The sequence below is a fragment of the Phyllobates terribilis genome, unplaced genomic scaffold, assembly GCF_046119375.1.
Source record: "Phyllobates terribilis strain yellow unplaced genomic scaffold, ASM4611937v1 Scaffold_8__6_contigs__length_399053987, whole genome shotgun sequence".
Taxonomy (NCBI): domain Eukaryota; kingdom Metazoa; phylum Chordata; class Amphibia; order Anura; family Dendrobatidae; genus Phyllobates; species Phyllobates terribilis.
The window spans coordinates 339,864,277-339,885,399 of record NW_027362768.1 but is presented as its reverse complement, the minus strand read 5'-3'; the positions used below and the strand labels follow the sequence as shown (position 1 = coordinate 339,885,399).

Here is a 21,123-nt window from a genome sequence, read left to right as displayed (position 1 = left end):
CATCGCGAGATATCTCTGCTGACTGCTTGTCCAAGTGAGAACAAAAAAGGATCGGAAGCCTGAAATCGGACATGCCAGATCCTTAACTCCCCTGACATTATCTGTCCCCATACACATTAGACTGTCATTATTGGCAGGTTTAGCCGACGTTAGTCTGATGTGTATGGGGACCAATAATTGTGATTTTCAGGCCAATATCGTGAAGTCTACATTTCAAAGCATGTTTCTGTAAATTCCTTTTTTATTTATTTATTTTTTTTTTTACTAGAACACAGATTTTCACTGAAAGTCATGCCTTCATTCTCTTTTCCCATTGGACTTCATGTTAAAGCGTATGTGATAAGCATTTGCGGTGTTGCTTGGCAACGGGTAAGGTCATTATTTGTGGAAATAACCAGAGAGTGTTTGGCAATCTTCTCTGTCTCATTGTGTAACGAAGCCTCCAGAATCCTAGAGGAGCTCGCACTCCACTGAATCCTTTCATGCACGCTCACTGCATATGACAGATCTGGGAATATTTTATCATTATAATTAAACTAGCAGCCTATTATGAGCCGAAATCCAATGCAGACACTATAGTGCACAGTCAACATTACCGACACGGTACGTGAGGTCACATGGTACGGTAATATAGGGAGTGCCTCATTCTACCCGGTGGTGCATTATATTCATCCATAATATATATGGAATAGAAAATATCCACATAGGTTTTCAAAAATAATACTGACTAATATATTTAGGCTTTTTACATTTCTTTATATGCATCTGGTAATTATTTTGCTAAATTAAAATGCTCTAAAAAATATCCCAGAGTTATCTCAACTACTTAAATTAGTAAACTTGCAACGTGCCCATAAAAACATTAACCTTTGAATTTTACTTCTTATTAAAAATCCTCTCGGTTCTTATCAATGGAGGGATTTTTAATATTTGAATTTTATAGTTTACTGCTCATTGCCTAGGTTACTAGTCATCATTGCAGTCTAACAGAGATAGTTTCCTAAGCTAGGAGCACGCGCTTTCAAACTTCAGTGCTCTTGTGCTCTTCTGATGCTGCAGAGGCAACGTTACCTCTGCAAGCCGCATGTCAGAGCACGCAGTGCAGACCTTGCTGCTGGTCTAGACTGTCATCTTTAGGAGTGCAGAAGAAGAGGTTATGGTGGTGCTCTGATGATAAGTGACTGGTGGTCTGAGGGATGCACACACTCGCCTATGGAGTGGGAGGCAGTACTAAATTCTTACCTATTCAGGAACTGAGCGGATTAAATGCAGTCTATGTCACTGGAGATAAAGGAAGGTGATCACACAGCAAGTGTTGAGATACCTTTATTTGAAGTCTTCAAAACATAATCGTTAGGAGAGCACAGTCCCTCGGCAAGCAGCATGCTAGGAGGTAGAGTAGCGGTATGTCCCTGAAGAATAAAGTTTAGACTGCCTCCTTTTTTTTACCTTTTATTAGGCCTCTCTGGCACAGGAATAAGAGACAGAAAGTTCTCTTTGTAGCGTGGGTCTAGAAGTGTTACCAACCAGTAATGACTGTCACCCAAAATTTGGACAACGTGAGGGTCACGGGAAAGGCAGCATAACATAAACTCAGCCATGTGTGCCAGACTGCTAACAGGCAAGACTTCAGTGTCCTCACCAAGAGGACGACTGACCATTCTCTCCTCCTCCTCCTCCCTGTCCTCAGGCCATCCACGCTGAACAGACGGTATGACAGTTGTGCAGGTAGTACCGTCTATAGCGCAGGAAACTAGTTTCTGTTCTTCCTCCTCCTCTTCCTCATTGTCATCCAATCCACGTTGGGATGAGATGAGGCTGGGCTGTGTGGAATCACCCTATATGGTTCTTTGCTCCATCTCATCGTGCTCCGCCTGCAATGCATCCTCTTTAATTGTGAGCAGAGAGCATTTCAGAAGACAGAGCAGCGATGATGATGCTAATTGTGGCGTTATCACCGCTCACCATCTTGGTGGAGTCCTCAAAGTTTTGGAGGATGGTACAGATGTCTGACATCCATGTCCACTCCTAAGGTCTTATGTGTGGAGTCTGACCTGAATACCGACGGCCTTGTTGATGCTGGTAGTCAACAACTGTCCTCTTCTGCTCACAAATCCTTCCCAACATCTGCAATGTAGAGTTCCAATGCGTGGGAAAATTGCACACCAGTCAGTGAGCTGGAAGCTGCAAACACTGCTGAAGCACGCTAAGGGCGGCAGAATCTGTAGCTGACTTTCTAAAATAGGCACACACGCGGATACTTTGACAAGCAGATCCGACAGATCTGGGTAGCTTTTGAGAAACCGCTGAACCACGAGGTTAAGCTCATGGGCCAGGCATGGTACATATGTGAGGTTGCCTCGCTTTAGAGCCGCCACCAGGTTCCGGCCATTGTCACACACGACCATGCCTGGCTGTAGGGTCAGCGGTGTCAGCCACAGATCTACCTGCTCTTTCAGAGCTGTCCAAAACTCTTCAGCATTGTGCAGTTTGTCAACTAAGCATATTAGCTTCAGCACAGCCTGTTACCGCTTGGCCGAGGCAATGCTGCAGTGCTTCCAGCTTGTGACTGATGTGGTCATTTCGGAGATGGAGGCTGAAGAGGAGGAGCTGCAGGAGCTGTAGAATGTGGGGGCAACCCTGATTGACCTAGGTCCCTCAATCCTCGGCGTCGGGAGGACGTGTTCCATCCCAATGTCCGACTGGGTCCCGGCTTCCACTATATTAACCCAGTGTGCCATCAGCAAGATGTACCGTCCCTGCCCACAAGCACTTGTCCACGTGTCCGTGGTTAGGTGGACTTTCCCAGTAACTGCGTCGTTGAGGGCACGGCTAATGTTGTGGGACACGTGCTCCTGTAATGCGGGGACAGCACACCCGGAGAAATAGTGGCGGCTGGGGAACGAGTACCGAGGGACGGCTGCCGCCATCAGGTTACAGAAATCTTCCAGCTTCACGAGCCTAAAAGGCAACATTTCGAGTGCAAGCATTCGCGAAATGTGTGAATTTAGTAGTGTGGCCTGTGGGGTGTTGGCTGCGTATTTGCGCTTGTGTTCCAAGGACTGGGGTAGGGACAACTGAACGCTGCGCTGGGACAAGAATGTGGACGTGCTTGTGCTTGCTGATGGTGCTAGTTGAGAGTATGCAACGACAGGTGCAGAGCTGGAGGCATCTTTGCATGCGCCATGGACAAGGGGATTGGCGTGCACGCACAACAGCGGAAGAAGCAGTGGTGTCACCCGCAGACACGGTTTCTGGACCCCGGGGTTCGGCCCACTTAGTGGGGTGCTTTGCTGCCATGTGCCTGATCATGCTGATGGTGGTCAGGCTACTAGTTTTGCTACCCCTGCTGATGCTGGCCTGGCAGGTGGTACAAATGGCCTTTTTGGGGTTATCTGCAGAGTCTTTAAAAAACAACCTGACTTGAGAAGACCTAACAGTTGCACTGGCAACTTCGGTCGCGTTGGCGTTATGGGGAATGCTTTCCCACCTTGTGTCTGCGGCCATCACACTGCTTCTTCCTGCCTGTTGGGGTGCTCTGCCTCCCTCCCCCTGTGTGCTGCTGTCCTCGCTCTGCATGTCCTTCTGCCAGGTTGGGTCAGTTACTATATCATCCATCACTTCCTCTTCCGCACCCTGTTCCTCCTCCTGACTTTCTGGCAATTGTGTCTCATCATCGTCCACCTCTTGTGACACTTTCCCACCATTGCCTTCGTGTGACCGTGGCTGCTCAAATATTTGGGCATCGCTACACGCGTTCTCCTCTTCACCTGCTTAAAGCTGGCCGGGCGACAGGCCTGAAACTATAAATGGAAACGTGAACAGCTTTTCTGAGTGTCTAAGTGTGGGATCAGTTGTCTCTGGGCACTCGGCATGGTGGGAGGAAGGAGGATCAGGGTGAGGAATATGCAGTCCAGACTCACGGCTACTGAGACTTGACCATGTCGAAGACATTGTGGTGGTGGTGGCAAAGTGACTGGAAGAATTATCTGCTCTCCAACCAACAACCTTTTGACACTGCTCTGTATTCAATAGTGGTGTTCTGCGGTCCTCTAGTAATTGAGACACGAAGATTGAGTGACAAGATGTGAGTGTTTGTTGTGGCACAATTTCAGCTTGTCCATGGCCACGGCCTCGGCCTCTGCATGCACCATCACCATCACATCCACTTCCCTGTCCCTTGCCACGCACATTGCCCATTTTAAATGCAGGACCATATTTTCCACGTTCACTACAAATGGCTGGATATGAACCGCAGTTATATGTGATATGTCTGACGGAGAACCACGGTTTTAAATAGCGGCCTGTAGTTTACCAATACAATTCTTTACAGCGACCTCGTGTGAATAGCTTCGCTGACACACTGCAACAAAATGGAAATGGAAGCCAGAAATGGTTGATTTTGGAACGCAGTTATATGTGATACTTCTGACGGAGAACCACGGTTTTAAAAAGCGGGCCTATAGTTTACTAATATTATTCTTCACAGCGACCTCATGTGAATAGCTTCACCGAGACACTGCAACAAAATGGAAATGAAGGCCAATATTTTCCACGTTCAGTTAAAATTTCTGTATTTTTATCGCTGTAATTTGGAAAAGATCTGGCTGTATTCTGCAGTGCTAATAAGCAAATGGAGCAGAAAAATGGTGTACTCTGGATTGCTTTTTAAGCAAATAACCAGGATTACGATAAAAAAAAATTAGCCCTGGCCCCTGATATCTGGGGCTGTGTCTACAAATATCTGTCGCAGTAGCAGGCAAAACGTGCAATGGACCCTCTTGTGCTACATAATGCACTGCAGTCTGCCACATACACTGCCTGCCTGCCTGCCTAACTCCTTCTATCACCACTGAATATATGCAGCTGGATTAGTCCTCAGAAGGACTGTTAGTTCAGATAGATATATATACATATATACAGTATATATGCTGTGGAATACTTTTACTAACTATAAACAAGCAAATCTCTCCCTAGCTCAGCAGCAGCTCTCCCTACTCTGCCTGTTTCCGGGGTAGACTGTGACGAGCCTATTGTCATCGGGTCTTAAATAGACCTGATGATGCTGTGCGGCCAACCAATCACTGTAATGCCACAACCAACATGGCTACAGCATTACAGTGCGTGGCAAGCAATCCCTGCTCTCTAAAGAGCTCCAAACATGGAGGGCGAGGACCCGAGAGCAACCCGGAAATACTCGCCGAGCTTGTCATGCACCGTGATGCTCGGGCCAGTACCGAGTTGTGGCGAGCACGTTCTCTCATTACTAGTCTCCAGAGATCAGACAAGTCGTCATTGTCTTGTCCTCATTGGCTCTAAGAGAACTAGCTGCAGCAGGAGCCTCCCCCTCTACACCTAAACCATTAAACCCTGCCCCTTGACTAAAAGCATACCGGGCTTTGCCAGCTACCATCCGAGGCTGGAATTGATGAGTAGGTGTTTCATTTTTCCTTATATCCTGTTATTATGGATAATTCTTGATTATTATGCCAGATTGTCACAATTTTTGGACTATTATAGAATTTTTATTCTAGCCCAATATTTATGAAAAAAGTTGACAAACTAGAAGGAAATTAGATGATCACTAAAGATTAATTTACCATTGCGCTCAGTGGGAGCCGTATGCTAATATGCTCCCCCTAGTGGTGGCTATAGGGAGTCAAAATTTTCATAATCAATTCTGTGTGAACGAAAACAGAGAATTTGGAGTTCTGCATGGAAAAATTCCAGCTCCGATTCCAATAAAGAATACAAATGATGGGACCACAAAAAAAATATATATATATAATAGGGTAAATGCCGAGCATTGAATTGCAAATGGAAAATCTATGGGTAATCATAAAAGGTCCATTAGACAGGAGCAGTTAATTGATTTAGATCATAAAAACACTTAAAACTTCCTTAAAGGGTTTCTACATTTCTAGCCGTGTTTAATTTATTGGCTCGCCCTCACCACTTGAACTGGTTTTAATTTTCTTTTGTGCTTGTGCTTTTCAGCCAAGCGATTTATATCATAAAGCGAGTTTGATTATCGGACTCATTGCCCCCGGAGTTCAAGATATATTTTGCATTCACTACAACAATATTTTAGTAAAAAAAAAAAAAAAGGGGTTTTGTTTTATCTAAAGGCAATAAATATACACCACTTATTAGAAAAGCACAACAGAAACAGAAAAACGTAATGCATTTAGTTAAAAACAAGGGCAGAAGGGCGCAGGGACAATGCCAAGCACGCTGGATTCATCATCGTTCATAAATGCCCCATTTTCGCAACTATTCTGAATTACAGCAGCACGGTAGTGGTACATTAATACATTACTTTCTAATGAAGTGACAGCATGTGTAGGGTCAAGAAGTTAGAAAAGTTGTTATGCAACATAAGTACACCTTGTCATGACAACGCTCAATAATTTATGGAAATCTATTCCCAATAGTGAAACCTTGAGTGCGGCGCCCTCCTCCCCGAGTTGTTCTCGCTGCATCGCTAATTCTTCATCGCTCACTATTCTGTCTCTTTGCTTGCTTCTGTGGTTCAAGTCTTTATATTGTTTGCATGACCGCCTGTGCAAGGCTGTACGTGACATTATGAGAGTTCAAAAATTTCAAAAATTCCCCAAAATTGTTATTATTTGCTCCTTATTTTTAGGACTTCATAAGATTGATTTCTATATAGCATTTAGAACAAAGCAGTGGATCTTGAATTGTTGGAACCCTCTAGGATGGGCAATGCCAATGGTAGTCAACCACTTATGGGTAATTGGGAAGATGGTATGGATTGTAGAGATGTTTTCTGGTTGAGTGGGCTACAAGTACAATCACAATCTGGGCTGTTTCTCAGGAAGAAAGAAGAAACAAGTCAAAGGGCAATGAACAATTGCAATAGGAACCTTCTTTAATTTCCAAAGCCAATAGTGGGCAATGCATCGTTAATGAGTGGGGTGGCATAATATTCTGTGGTTGAGTAGACAACAAATACAATCACAACTTGGGCTGTACCTCCGGTGTAAGAGAGGATTGAGCCACTAGTCACTTTCCGTTTTCCTCTTTTTCTGTTGATCAGCACTGGTTCACAGTGAGTCTTTTTCTGGCGGTCAAAAACAACAGTTTTTCCAACAGAAGACCCTTTTTATTATTTTTTTTTAGCTTTTTCTGGTCGTTTCCTGAAAACTTCTTTAACATTTCTTGGAGCGTTTTTTTCCAATGTCTTTGGCTGTCTTTTCACTTGAGTTTTTATATCCATGAAAAATGAAGAAACTGCTGGCGTTTTTGAAGCAAAAATTGCTGTCAAAACGCTCATCGGTGTTTGGTTAGTGTATCAGCTTTTATTATCAGTGTAGCATCGGTGACTGTCTCGTAGGCAAATTTTTTTTTACATTTTTTTCAAAACTTCTTTTACCCATTAGTGTTAAAAATGGACAACACACAGATTGCAATGTGTGCTGTCTGTGATTTTCACAGACCCATAAACTTGTATGAGTAATTTTGATCTGTGACTGATCGAAATCAGAAAAGTGGCAAGTAGGAGTACGTGGGTCCTCTGTGCTGCTACTGAAAATCCAAAAGAAGATTCCAGGAGACAGGATTGGTAGTCATGCGGTTAATTATCAATGCGTTTTGAAGTCCAAATTCTTCATCAGGAAAAAAAACACAAACTACTTTCTGATGAAGTCGAATAACTTCGAAACGCGTTGATAATAAACTGTATCGCTAGCAATCCTGTCTCCGCGAATGTTCCTCTGGATTTTCTTCACCAGTGCTTGGCACTTTACCAGATTTCCAACCCGTGGGGCTACAGCAGCTGACTAGTCTCCGTTCCATCAATCGTTGTGTATTACACAACCGAACCAGACGAGCATCTCCTTCACCTTACTGTCTCTGATCATCGGATAAGACCCTATTGCATTTTTTTCTTCCCCAGTCTCTGCTACATCTGATCAAAATTGGACATGTCTCCAAGTTTTTTTTACACAAACACATGGTCCATGACAAATACAGACAAGTTAACATCCCCATAAACTATAATGGGAATGTATTCAGTTGTAGAAAAACAAGGATCTGGCACTGCTCACCCTTCACATCCTGCACAATCAAGCGGTAATCCTGTTCGGTATCATAGACTTGGTTGTAGCAAAGAAACGCTGCGGTGGTGCTCACCATGAAAAGAGGCCACTTGTAAATACAATGTAAGAAAGATTGGGACACTTAACACTAACCATTTAGCATTAAAATATAATTTTATTGCGGTTTCCATAAAACAGAAAATTTGGAGACAATATGGCTAACTGCCATTTAATGTGAGGCTCAGAGGAAGCGTGACTCTCAGGTGAAACGGCTGTTAGCCATATTGTCTCTACATTCTTTGTTTTATAGAAACCACAGTAAAGTAGTAGTTTAACGCTGAGTAGTGAGTGCCCCAATCTTCCTTACATTGTATCTATAATGGATAAGTGTTCTCTTTTGTAAAAACCACTGATAGAAAACATATTGACATCTGAATTAGGCCTTAGGATTGTCCCACAATGATCCTTTACTACCTATCCACAGGATGGAGTGGCATCATGTGCTTTATTTGAACACCTCCTTGGGGTCCAGAGGAGGAGCAGCAAGCTCAAGAGTTTCATTCTAGTGATCAGTGCAGATTCCTGTCTTTGGGCATCAAGCAATCGGACTTTTATCACTTCATCTTTGGCTAGGTGATAAATAAAGGGGTTGTTCAGTGAAGATAAATTATCTCCTATCTGCAGGTTAGGTGATAACTTATAGGTCAGTGGCGATCTGACTGTTGATACCTCCATCGAATGGGGCAATTTTATCACCGTTAGAGTGGAGCGAAGGTGAGCATGCCCGAACGGGGCTCCATTCATTCTCTATGGGGCTGCTGAACCCAATATGAACCCAGTAGTTGGCTGCAGCATAGAGAATGAATGGAGCAGCTGTTGGGCATGCACACTCTCACTCCATTATAACAGGGATAAAAGTGCCCTGTTCTGCCGATCGGTGAAGGATTCGCACTAGTCTGTAAGTTATCACCTGTTCCGTGGGTAGGTGATAACTTATTTTCACTGGATGTTCCCTTAAGACGATCATTGTAGTGCAACCCCTTTAATTATCATGTTGGCTAAGAGACTGACCACTCCTGCTGTTTAGGAATCAGTTTTGGGACTACTCGTAGAGATTAGGTAGGTGTTAAAGGAAAAGGATAGTTAGTATTCAGGTGGAGCAAAAAGAATTGCGCTGACTTGGTCCAGTCCATTCCTCCGTGGCAGCTGAACCAGGGCAACCTTCACTCATGTGGCCGGCTTCTTGGCCTCGAATACTGGGTGCCTCATGCACTCACTCGGCCCAACGACGTTGCGTGAAGCCTAGTAAATGTAAGTGGTGCCCAGTATGCCGGGGTGAGGACGCCGGCCACAGACGTGAAGAAGGGTCCAGCTGCCACAACGGAGGACCGGACTGGACACCAGACCAAGGCAGCACACATCTTTTTGCTCAAGTCTACTTTTTAGATGTTTTGTATGTGTTCTACCACAAGAGCAAAGCTCAGTAGTCTCGTTTTGCTATCTTTATTTTTTACCTATTTTCCAATTTTTGTTCTGTGATGTGCTTGGTAAATACTGTTTTTCGAAAGAAGGACGTAACAGTAGAAGAAGAGGGGGAAATAACGGTCTCCCAATCTACATTGTTAACAAGATGGTTCTTTACAGATTATTACTGAAACACACGTCTCCAATTCTCCTTCAGGGAAGCGGAGAGCACTCGAGCAGGAAATTGGTACCTCTTCATCTCTGGGGCGAACCTTACTGCCTGTTCTTTAATTTCTTCTGATCATTTAACTCATCACTTTCCAGTGCGATGTGCTGACAGTCCCCTCTGGCACGTGTGATAGCGAATGCTCGTTTTTTTCAGTTGTAGAGATCTGTGTATATTGTTTTATTCTCTGCTTTGAATAAAAACCTTGCTGATGGCCATTATTCGCAAAGCCATTAGTTTGCTGAAAGCCATTAGTCACAAATCTCATTATGTACTCAATCTAACTCCCATTTTCATAATTGACACATAATGGGTGACGCGCGGACTAAGTTATCAGCAGCTGCTTGTAAAAAGTTATGGGACCATTTTTTTTTTTTTCATTTTTTTTATATTTGCATGATTTTTGTTTTTCGTGAAGTTGACTGATCTTAAAGAGAATGGTAAACCTAAGACAAAAAAAATAATTAAAAGGGTTAATAGGTTTGGAAAATACCTTTGTAACAGAAGGGTTCTCCAGTGATAAGCTGATGATAGAGTATCCCGCTGCTAGAACCACCAGCAAGTAGCTGTAATCTGTGGAAGAATCCAGGAGCAAGTGTTCAATTCCACTGCAGCACCCTCAGTGGTGAAATAAAGTACTACATGATGGGTATTGAAATCAATGATCTGTCCCTGTAATTTATGGAATTGTTGGGACCTCCATGGTGCCCATTGAAATCAAAGGTCTGTCCATAATTTATGAATGTGTATGGTCCTACTCAGTTCCAGTTTAGATTATGGACTAGCTATTTCATTTATGGATGTGTTGGGTGCTCCATAGTACCAGTTGAAATCAATGAACTGTCAATATAATTTATGGATGTGTTGGGTCCTCACTGGCGTCTGTTGATATCAACTGACTGTCCATATAATTTATGGATGTGTTGGGTCCTCCATAGTGCCGATTGAAATGAAAGGGCTGTCCATATATTTTATGGATGTTTTGGGTCCTCCATGGTGCCTATTAAAATCAAGGGACTCTCCATAATTTATGGATGTGTAGGGTCCTACTCAGTGCCAGTTTAGATTATGGGCTAGCTGTTTCATTTATGGATGGGTTGGGCCCTTCATAGTACCAGTTGAAATCAATTAACTGTCCATGTAATTTATGGATGTGTTGGGTCCTCAGTGGTGTCAACTGAAATCCATTGGCTGTCCATATAATTAATGGATGTGTTGTGTCCTCCATGGTGCCGATTGAAATTAATGAGCTATTCAGCGAATTTTATGGAAGTGTTGGGTCCTCCATGTTGCCTATAGAAATCAAATGTCTGTCCAAATATTTTATGGATGCTTTGGGTCCTCCATGGTGCTGATTGAAATCAATGAACTGTCCATATAATTTATGGATGTGTTGAGTCCTCAGTGGTGTCTGTTGATATAATCTGGCTGTCCATATAATTTATGGATGTGTTGGGTCCTCCATAGTGCCGACTGAAATGAAAGGGCTATCCATATATGTTATGGATGTGTTGGGTCCTTTATACTGCCTGTTGAAGCAATGGGCTGTCCACAGAATTTTAAGGATGCAATGGGTTGCCCACTGTGCCTTCAACTTCATTTAACTGGTGATTCTCCTTTTGATCGTCTCCATAATGGTCTAGAATTGTGCAAAGTACATGGGTGAGATATGAGTTTGCCTAGTCTCCATTGCTGATAGAGAAATGGTCAAAGTTTCTGCTACGGCAAGCTGCCTCCCAGCCTTCGAAAAAGACCTTCCAAATGTTTTGTTCACATGCAAGATCTGTGCGGACAATCAGAATGGATTCTTTTAAGGGAAAATAATGATATTCTAGAAAATTCTACAGGATGTAATAAAATAAAAATGTCACATTAAAAATTGTTTTCTTATTTTTTAAACAGCAACCACAACTTGAAAGGAAAGACAGCCAAAACAGTTCCCAGCACAGTGTATCCAGTCATCACAGTGGGCACACCGCCTCACCCCTTCGCAGCGCCCCTATTGTCCCTGACTATCCAACCAGCGAGGCACCATCTGTGGACCAAGGTGACGGCTCAGGACAGAAAAAGCCTGATCCATTTAAAATCTGGGCCCAGTCCAGGAGCATGTATGAAAGCAGACGTAAGTATCAATTCTGATCCGGCACTAGTTCTTTACAAAAGATATGTGAATTTCACAACAATACATTAGAAAAAGCAAATGGAAAAACTTAGAGGGCCGGTCACAAGACTGTAAAATGTAAAAAAATATTTACCTGGTGTAAATGCCGCTGTTCTCCTGAATCCGGCGATGTTTTTCTTTTGTTCCTGGGCCTCTCCATTCCTGAGTTGTGGCCTTCTCTTCCCTGTATATAAATCAAATCTTTTTAGCCAACTGGGCATTTCCTCAAGAATATCCCTAGAGTAGAGTTCAAGATCACACCCACTTGACTAATAATACTAGATTTACACACCAGAAAGAGGAGGCCATATCTTAGGAACGGAGAGGCGCAGGAACAAAAGAAAAACATTACCGGATTCAGGAGAACAGCGACATTTAGACTAGGTAAAACATTACATATTTATGACAAGTGTCTCCTTAAAGTTGGATGTCCACTTAGAACAATCCCATTTTATTAGACAGGTCAGCCCATCTAGGGTCTGATTAATGTTTAATGTTGCTTATGTGACCCCAAATGATCAGCAGATCTGATCTGAACAGGAAGCAGAAGAATGTGCTGAATTCCACTGCAGCACCTCCACAGGGAAAATGAAGTATTACACAATTTTCTTTTAAATCAATGGTCTAGGCTGTATAATGCAAAAAAAATCATTTGTCCTCCAGCATAGGAGACGCGTTTATAATAAGCCAATTAACCCTTTAAGCATATATTTTTTTCATATATAGAAGGAAACGCATCCAAAACTAGAGTATAGGCTGAATTTAGACGTTGGCCCTTTCATACTTTAACGCTGGGATGTCAAACTCAAATACACAGAAGTCCAAAATTAAAAACTTGGACAAAGTTGCGTGCCAACCTTGAAATTTATTTAAAAAAAACAACTTAATATTCGGTGGGGTCACAGAGGAGCATATCTCACAACTTTGCAGCCTTTTCAGAGTAATTTTCCTCCTATTGAATGAAACCCCTGGATTACCCTTTCATTGCCAAAACAGGGACCCCCCAAGCACAAAGTAAAGTATGGTGACCCCAACACAGTATGATGCCCCAACTGTGATCCCTAACACAGCCCTCCCCACAGTATAATGGGCCCCACATAGTCCTCCATACAGAATAATGCTCTCCACATAGTCCTCCACACAGTCTAATGGGCCCCACATAGTCCTCCATACTGAATTATGCGCCCCACATAGTCTTCCATACAGAATAATGGGCCCACATAGTCCTCCATACAGAATAATGGGCTCACATAGTCCTCCATATGACTCGCCCCCTGGGCCGTGGGGCACGCGGATCCGGGCAATAGGGGAACGATGGGGGTAGTAGTGGCGGCCCGGTCCCGCGGCTCAGGGTGGTCAGACCAATGGTAGTCTGCTACGTGCTTTAGATAATGTCCGACTACGCCACCCGTGGATTGCGGCTATTAGGAACCGCCGCTGCATGCAGACCGCTGGGGCTGATGATGGGTGCAGCTGAGGTGGTGTGACTCCCCACGGGAAGAGTGCAGCCCCAGGGCAGTGTAGTGGATGGTGGGAGTGATGGTGGTGAGAGTCCCAGTACTGGTAGTGCTGGAGGAGCGAAAGAGCACACAGACAGCGTACTGCAGTCCAATGTCGTTTACTCACAGTTCAGGTACTCCAGGTCACTTCTGTACAGGTAGTGACCGCCTGAGCCGTGCTGCGTCCACCAGGTGCGGGGCTCGGTCAACTCTCAGGCAGTTCAGGAGTATGGCTCAGGACCCCCTTCTGTCCTTTCTCTGGCCTGCCTCACCAGTGACCCACTTTTGTCCAGCTGCCGTGGACTTGTGCGGTTAAACGTGGGCCCCGTCCTTCGCTGTCCTATATGGTGCCTTCCTAGCAGGTTTGATGAGGTGTCGCACCAATAAATGATCACGACGACCGGTCTTTGGCTGAGGGTAGTTTCTCCTCCACCTACTTGGGATCCGGTACCCTTAATCTGCCTGACCCTTCACCCTGGATTCTCGTGGGTTCTTGGGGTCCCTTCCACCTTCTTGTTTCTGAGCCCTTCTGTTTCTCTCTCTCTTCTCCTTCTTTCCTGTTCTGTCTTCTCCTCCTTCCCTTGGCCTCTTCTCCAGGCCCACTTCTCCTTCTCCTCTCAGGCTCTGGCCTCTTCTCTAGGCCTGCCTCTGGAGCAGCACTCAGCCTGAGCTGCTGCTCCCTGTCAGCTCTCCTCTCCTCACAGACTGAACCTAGATCTAAGATGGTGCCCACTTTTTATACCTCCCTCTGACCATGAGCCCAGGTGACCAGCAACCAATGGGCTCCTTCCTACGCTCAGGAACCAACCCATATCTGCCCCTACAGCACTGGGTGTTCCACCCCTCCCTCCCCACTCCAGCAGGGACATGGTCGGTCGTGCCTGCACTTCTGTCTAGTGGGAGCACCGTTGAGCTGTCCCTCGGAAATGGGGTGTGTGTGCTGCATGCAGCTAACTGAGCCCTGGTCCACACTCCATCCTTACCTGGGAGTGGAATATCACACCTCTGGTCTGAGGTGCAATACCCCTGTAGCGGCCGAACCCTCGGGGCGCTACACATACAGTATATTGCGCCCCACATAGTCCTCCATACAGGATAATGGCCCCACATAGTCCTCCATATGGCATTTCGGGCCAAATATAATCACCCTGAGGTCCAAATTTGGCTTTAACAAATATACTTAGTACTAACCAATGAACCTCTTTTCCATTTGCCTTTGGGGTCTGGAGTCTAATGGGGTCCAAAAGGTCCTTTTGCCAACCTGGTCCATAGTAAAAGGATGCATCATAGTTGGGGTAGGGGCCCTTGCTACAGATTTAGCATTTTGAGGCCCATGTACATCAAGTTACATGCAGTATGCAGAGTAGAGATGATGAAAAAGGTGCACTTGGGGCCATCACGCTGCAAATAAATCCCATTTCCTTTATCTGGTCCTAAAGCACATTTAATGGCATTAGAGCTTTAGATAAGATCATTGTTACATTATTGTATTATATCTCGCGTCATGGCTGGTCTAGGTAGTGTGCAGTGTGAATGTAAATTTCCCTTGAAGCAGTTATTTTTCCTCCTCAATGAGCAATAAGCGGAGGAATCCCGGGACATCAGACTGATGCAGATTTCTTGGCAGTATGACTGCACGGATCAGCATGTATGTAACCTTGGCATAACTGTTAACGGCCTGGTATGTTTTTATAGATCGGAAGTAAATGGACCACGCACATTGTGGGATTTATTCAGTGTGTAATATGTGTAGTCCTGCAGAATGATTGGCTTTTTGGATTTGGCAGGTGCAGCAAGAGTATACATTATATTGTCAGCGATTAGAATATGTTCATGGCAAACCCCAGTATATAGGTAGATAGATAACTTACACATGTGCTGAAAATGAACATCACCTCTAATTTCTTTTAAAAAAAAAAGTGAAAAACTCGAGAAAAAAAAACATGAAAAATACCATTAAGAAGCATATGCTTGATTGTGGTCACTGCATTCTGTATCTCTAAATTCTATATGTCAAGCAAAGTTTCAAATAAAACTCAGATTGGTCAACTTTAACAACATGTTTTTATAATTATTTGATCGAAAAAGGGAAACCTGAGCAAGAAAAATGCTTATTTGAGAGGGTTCGTAAGATTAGAAAAATTACTTGAGCTTAAGCAGTCTAATGGAGATACCTGATAACTGTACAAATTTCAAGTAGGAAATACATTTTGAAAGGTACTGTATGAGATAAACAGCGCCACCCATCTGCATTGGCAGTGTCTGGTATTGCAGCATAGCCCTAGTAAATAATTCCAGACTCGGGTCATTGGTGTCTTTCTGAAAAAAAAATAATAATTGAACCTTTTTTTTTTAATCTTATACTTCCCCTTTAACACACTAATCATTATCACACCTCTTTTAGTAGAGTTCCATAATGAAGTCTTAACCCAAAGACTTGAATCCATAATTCTTCTTAAGCCGTTAAAACCAATTATTTGTTTCTGTGAGACATAAAATCAACAGAAACTCCGCATTGTGCCTTAAAAAAAAGGTAATTCTTGTCACTGCAGCTGTAAAAATTGGAACCAGCCACAATACAGACCAAGAAGACATCTACCCATTGTGTAATCTTTATAACCGGTTGATTTTGGGTTGAGTGCCAGTTACAGGTTTGACCATCCCAGGTTGAAAAAGAGAAATAACAAAGTTTTATTTTAGTGCAGCGTGACGAAGATCGATACAGGGATAACATACTTTCGATGGCTATTGATATTTTGTTTAGTTTTTTTATGGGTATTTAATCTTGATTAAGGAAAATTACAGCTTAAGCTAAAGAGCTGGAAAGGCAAGAAAACCTCCACTAATTGCATTATTGACTTAAAAACCTTAACTGAAAATGTTTGCTTATTCTTCAGAGGATCATTAATTCGTTATTCTTGAAACCCTGTAATATCTTCTTTCTTTTTTTTCTTGCATTTCCACATTTTTTTGAAATTGGTATTTTAGAAACCACTGATCCCTCAAAAATTAATCAGAAAGCTCATGAGTACAAATTACCAAAATATTTTCATTAAACCCAAAATAATTATAATAATCATTTAGCATTCTTTGCTGTTGTCTGTATTCGCCCTATGCTTTACTCGTCAACCTTCTTGCTGTCCCAAGATGAAGATGTAGCTCACGTGTAGTCCACATTGTTTTGGGGACTTGAGAGGACAGGATGATGATGGGTTTGAAAAGTTCTCAGGATATGATGTACACTATCAGTTTATGAGAGTGATCATATCATTAAAAGAGGGGTGGTGTCACGGGTGTATCAGAGGTGACAGACAGTTGCCCTGCAGTTGGTTGCAGGAGATCTCTACGTTTGGCATTGCAGACATCTTCTTAGATGAGAGGCTGTCTCTAGGACCTAGCGGTTACCTCCCTCTGGTAATTAGCTCCCTGGCCTGGGTGTATATATACCTGGTGTGTCTGAAAGGGAGGTGCCGGCTGTATTCATTTCTACTTGTGAAAGCTTAGCAAGAGCAGTACTTCGTCCTCTCTGGAGCTAGAGGCCGAGTTCGCATTTGTCTGGAGTCGTCTAAAGCTAAGCATTCTCCCCCTGTTTGTCTACTCTTGTCTATAGAGTTTAGTGGAGATCGACTAGTGCTCATCTCCTCCCATCCCTAGCCTTAGCCGTACGCCAGGGGAAGTCAGGACGAGGCACGCGTGTGGCGATTTCTGAAGAGGCAATATAGGGACGGTAGTTGAGACAAGGTGACACTAGACCGGACTAGGAGGTCTCTACTTCCCCCTTTCCCTAGTGTCTGGGCTCCCTTTCCCTCTGTATTCCACTAAGTCTTTCCCACACCTGGCGTGACAGGTGGCTTTAGAGGTGTGCAACCTGTACATTTTCGCAAAGCCCTTTACTTGGCACTATTGAAAGGGTTCTTCACTGACCTTAATGTTCTGAGCACCATGATCAAGCCACATTCCCTAGTTTAAAAATTTACCATTCTTATTTTGACAGTTTATGGCCGTATTATTTGCCGGCATAAATGTGTCACATCTTCACCAGGACCTGCTCCTGCCACTTCTTCTGTTGTCAGGTGCTGTCGTATTCATTCGGCGGGCCGCGCTGGAGATAGAAAAGACGTTGGAACCAGAAGTTCTGGATGTCTGTCAGTATGGGTGTGTGTGCTGTCCAGCTGGAGTTATCAGCCCACTACTCCAGCCAATTGGAGAGCACCACACCCTTCTTAAGCTTCCAGCTTACTGCTGAAAGCTGCCAGATATAGCTTTGTGGTTCCCTGGTTAAGGCCTGAGGTTTCTGCTCCTGTTTAGTATTCTGTTTTTCTGTTTTGACCTCGGCTTGTTTATTGACATTTCTCCTGCCTGATGATTTTGTACCTTTTGTGGCCCTTTTGGTTTTGACCTGGCTACCTGACAATCCTTCTTGCCAGCTTGCGCACACCGAACGGCAGCTGACTCGATGGCCTTTTACCAGGGCCCCCCTGTGTAAGTACAGATCCCTGTATTGGGGTCAAAGGGTGAAGGCCAGGGCAACCTTAAGGCTCTGGAAAACAGAGTAGCTTGCGCAATGCCTGTTCATGGTAGCCATTTTAGAGCTGCCAGGGGACCACTGACAGAGCACTATTACATTATGGTATGATCATAGTATTTAAGCTGTATATGGTACACCATAAAGGGTGGGCATTAATAGAATTCATTGCTCATGGGACCATCCAACAAACGCTAACGTGTCTACTTAAAATTTAAAAAAAAAGTAGGGAAATTGTTGGAATTGATTATTTGCCTCTTGTTGGGAGACTATTGGTGGTTCTTGGGTCTTCCAGCTTATCAACAGTGGACTATGTGCCTTTTTTGATTAGACTTCTTTTTTAATGGCTTTCAGGCAACTTTGGTATGTTCTTCCGGGTGTTGGCATTGTCATTTTTGGTGCCGATAAGTTGGTAGAAGGTACTGTACTTTATCCTTTCACCAAATCAAGAATTTTAGTTCTTCTGATTGTACTTTTATATTGATCTGTAGAAGTAAGTTAGCCATCTGGCTACATTATAATTTATTTTCAATTGCAAAAAAAAAAAGTAACTCATGAAAGTCCCAAGTAAAACAGTTCCTTGGGGGTGTAGCTGACAAACTTGTCACATCATACTTTAATCATTTATTCCATTGCAACTATCAATCCATTTTGACCTGCAGCCTAAGAACAGAAATCTGGCTTCCATCCCGATTAGACCATTCTCCCATACAAGCCTCTTACTTAACCACAAGTAGTGTCTTCCCCTAATTATATTGATCGTTTTGTTGTGTTTTTTTTTTAAGAAAGTCCTTATATTACCTTATCTACTTGACTCACTTAATGATATTGACTTGTGGAGACCACCACTATAAATCAATAGGAGCGAAGATCCGCTAAGGATCAGAAACAGTTTTCCGGTAATGCTCCACTGGGCACCAAAATGACATTTAATTGATGTAGCCTCGTCATTAAGATTGCCTTATTCAGCTTTACTATCCTGCTGAAGTTGAAACTAAATCTATTACATAAGGGATAGTAACTTTGATGGAAACATATTTTTATCTGGGGCATTTCCAAAAAAACATTTTTGAAATTCTTTTTAGTATTTATATACCGGGCTCAAGAAATTACATAGTAGGATGGGCAAGACTACAGACACAGTAAAGCAAATTTATTCAAAAAGGGCTGTGGTTTTTAGGTCTAGTGTTGCCTTAGGTCCTATGTCCCAATATACAACTGGTTGTTTCTTTACTCGCGCTATTTCCTCTTCCTGCTATCATTTTGCTCATATGTAGTCAAAATGAAACGTTATCTAATATTTTCATCTTTATCAATACCGTGGATGGATGGCAAGAAGAACAAACATCAATTTTTGAAAATATCAAGCCAGACATGTCACTGGAAGCAAGGATCACCAAGCTATGACTTGTCTACTTTGGACACATCATACAAAGAGAGCAATCACTGGAAAAGGACATCATGGTCAGAAGAATAGAAGGAACAAGCGAAAAGGAAGACCAGCAACCCAATGGCTTGATACAATCAAGATAATGATGGAGAAGACCCTGGTGGACTTATCTAGGCTTGTACAATATCGATCGTCCTACAGAATGTTCATCCACCAAGTCGCCATGGCTCAAGATCGGGCCAGTAAAAATAATTTATACAAATCTTCATCTATAACCATTACCAACTCAAGGTGTTCTGTATCTCAAGATTCTCTATTCTCGTATTCTCTCCATATATACATTGTTCTTTATTGATTTGCCTGCAGTTTTTTTGGTTACTGAAGCCAGAAAGAATAGACTAAACATGACCTCATACCTCTAATTCTGTCATTAATTGTGTGCTTTTCATGGTGCAACCTTGGTGGTCGCATCACCTACTGAGTCAAACCTACTTTGCGTTGATAATATACATTGTCAAACAGAATTTATGTCTTATCACAATCCCCATGGGTCAGATTACAAGTAGGGAATTCAACATTGGGCTTATTTTTTCGCTTTTTCTTTAATTATGGTGAAGTTGCTTAGTTTATATCCCTATAAAATTGTATAATGGAAGAAGTTCTTAATTAGAATTAATAGTTGAAGAATTTATATTTGTTCGGATTAGACATTGGATTCATTGTTAGGGTAAGAACTAGTGTTGAGCGAGTATGTTCTGTCTGAGTATGCTCGGGCCGAGCTCCGAGTATTTATAGCTGCTCAGTGATATGGTTGAATCGCTCCCGTGTGCATGATTTGCAACTGTTTGACAGTTTTATTACATGTGAGGAATGTCTATTTCTTACACATTCCTCACATGTAATAAAACTGTCAAACAGTTGCAAATCATGCACACGGGAGGGATTCAACCATATCACCGAGCAGCTATAAATACTCGGAGCTCGGCCCGAGCATACTCGGCGAAAGGGTTAATAGAACATACTCGCTCAACACTAGTAAGAAGTAAAAAAAAATTATTTGCAAGCAAAATTTTCAATATGATTAGGTCCTGTTAGTAAATTTGTGTTTATTTTATGCAGCTACTTTAATAGAAGGTGATTTGTGGCATGAAAAAAATAAAGAGAAAGATATCGGCACCACGTCAGGTTAGTACATTTATACCCCAGATAAACAAATTGGAAAGAGGGTGCGGATAGGTGCTCACCTTGTTAGATTGTACTTAGCACTATTCAGTATCACGTAGCAATGAATGGAAGAATGCTACCGGTATTTGGATCACTTTAGGTTCGGGGTGCCTTCCATGTTGGGGTTGGGTAATAGAAATGATAGCCAGTTGTGGTCAACAATGGAAACAAGAGTCCCACATGCAGGAAGTGCAAACATCCAAGTGGCTTGTTCAATTTATTAATAACTTCAAATAAAAATGTGTTTCAGGGAGTCGGGACCTCTTTATTAAATTTACAGGAAGCAGAATGTTGTTGTAGACATCAGACTTTTGAAGTGTAAAGTGGCGCTAAAAATGACCCAGAAGAAGAAATGAGCATGAACTACATTCTGCAATGGTGTGAGGTCCATGATAACCAGTGGTGAAGATCAGGAAGAACTCTGTGACTCAAAGGATTTTTATTAGCTGGTCTCGTGACTTCTACTTTGGGAGTGGTCCCAAGGGGGTGTTATTTAGGCGCCTGTAGTGTGAACATAAAAATGGATATTTTGAGTCCATATTGAAATATACAGAATGGATACAAACCAGCATTG

General features: G+C 42.9%; 1 protein-coding gene across 13 annotated transcripts in view; it reads left to right on the top strand.

Moving 5' to 3' along the window:
• Nucleotides 1-21,123, top strand: part of MAGI1 (membrane associated guanylate kinase, WW and PDZ domain containing 1) — a 504,160-nt gene that overhangs the window by 447,798 nt on the left and 35,239 nt on the right. For 10 of the 13 annotated variants that reach the window (XM_073644690.1, XM_073644688.1, XM_073644693.1 and 7 more), the window contains 2 exons: nt 11,653-11,872; nt 20,445-20,510. In XM_073644690.1, coding sequence (XP_073500791.1) covers nt 11,653-11,872; nt 20,445-20,510 — 286 coding nt within the window. The remainder of the gene's footprint in view (nt 1-11,652; nt 11,873-20,444; nt 20,511-21,123) is intronic. The other 3 variants (XM_073644692.1, XM_073644696.1, XM_073644691.1) reach the window with 1 other exon arrangement.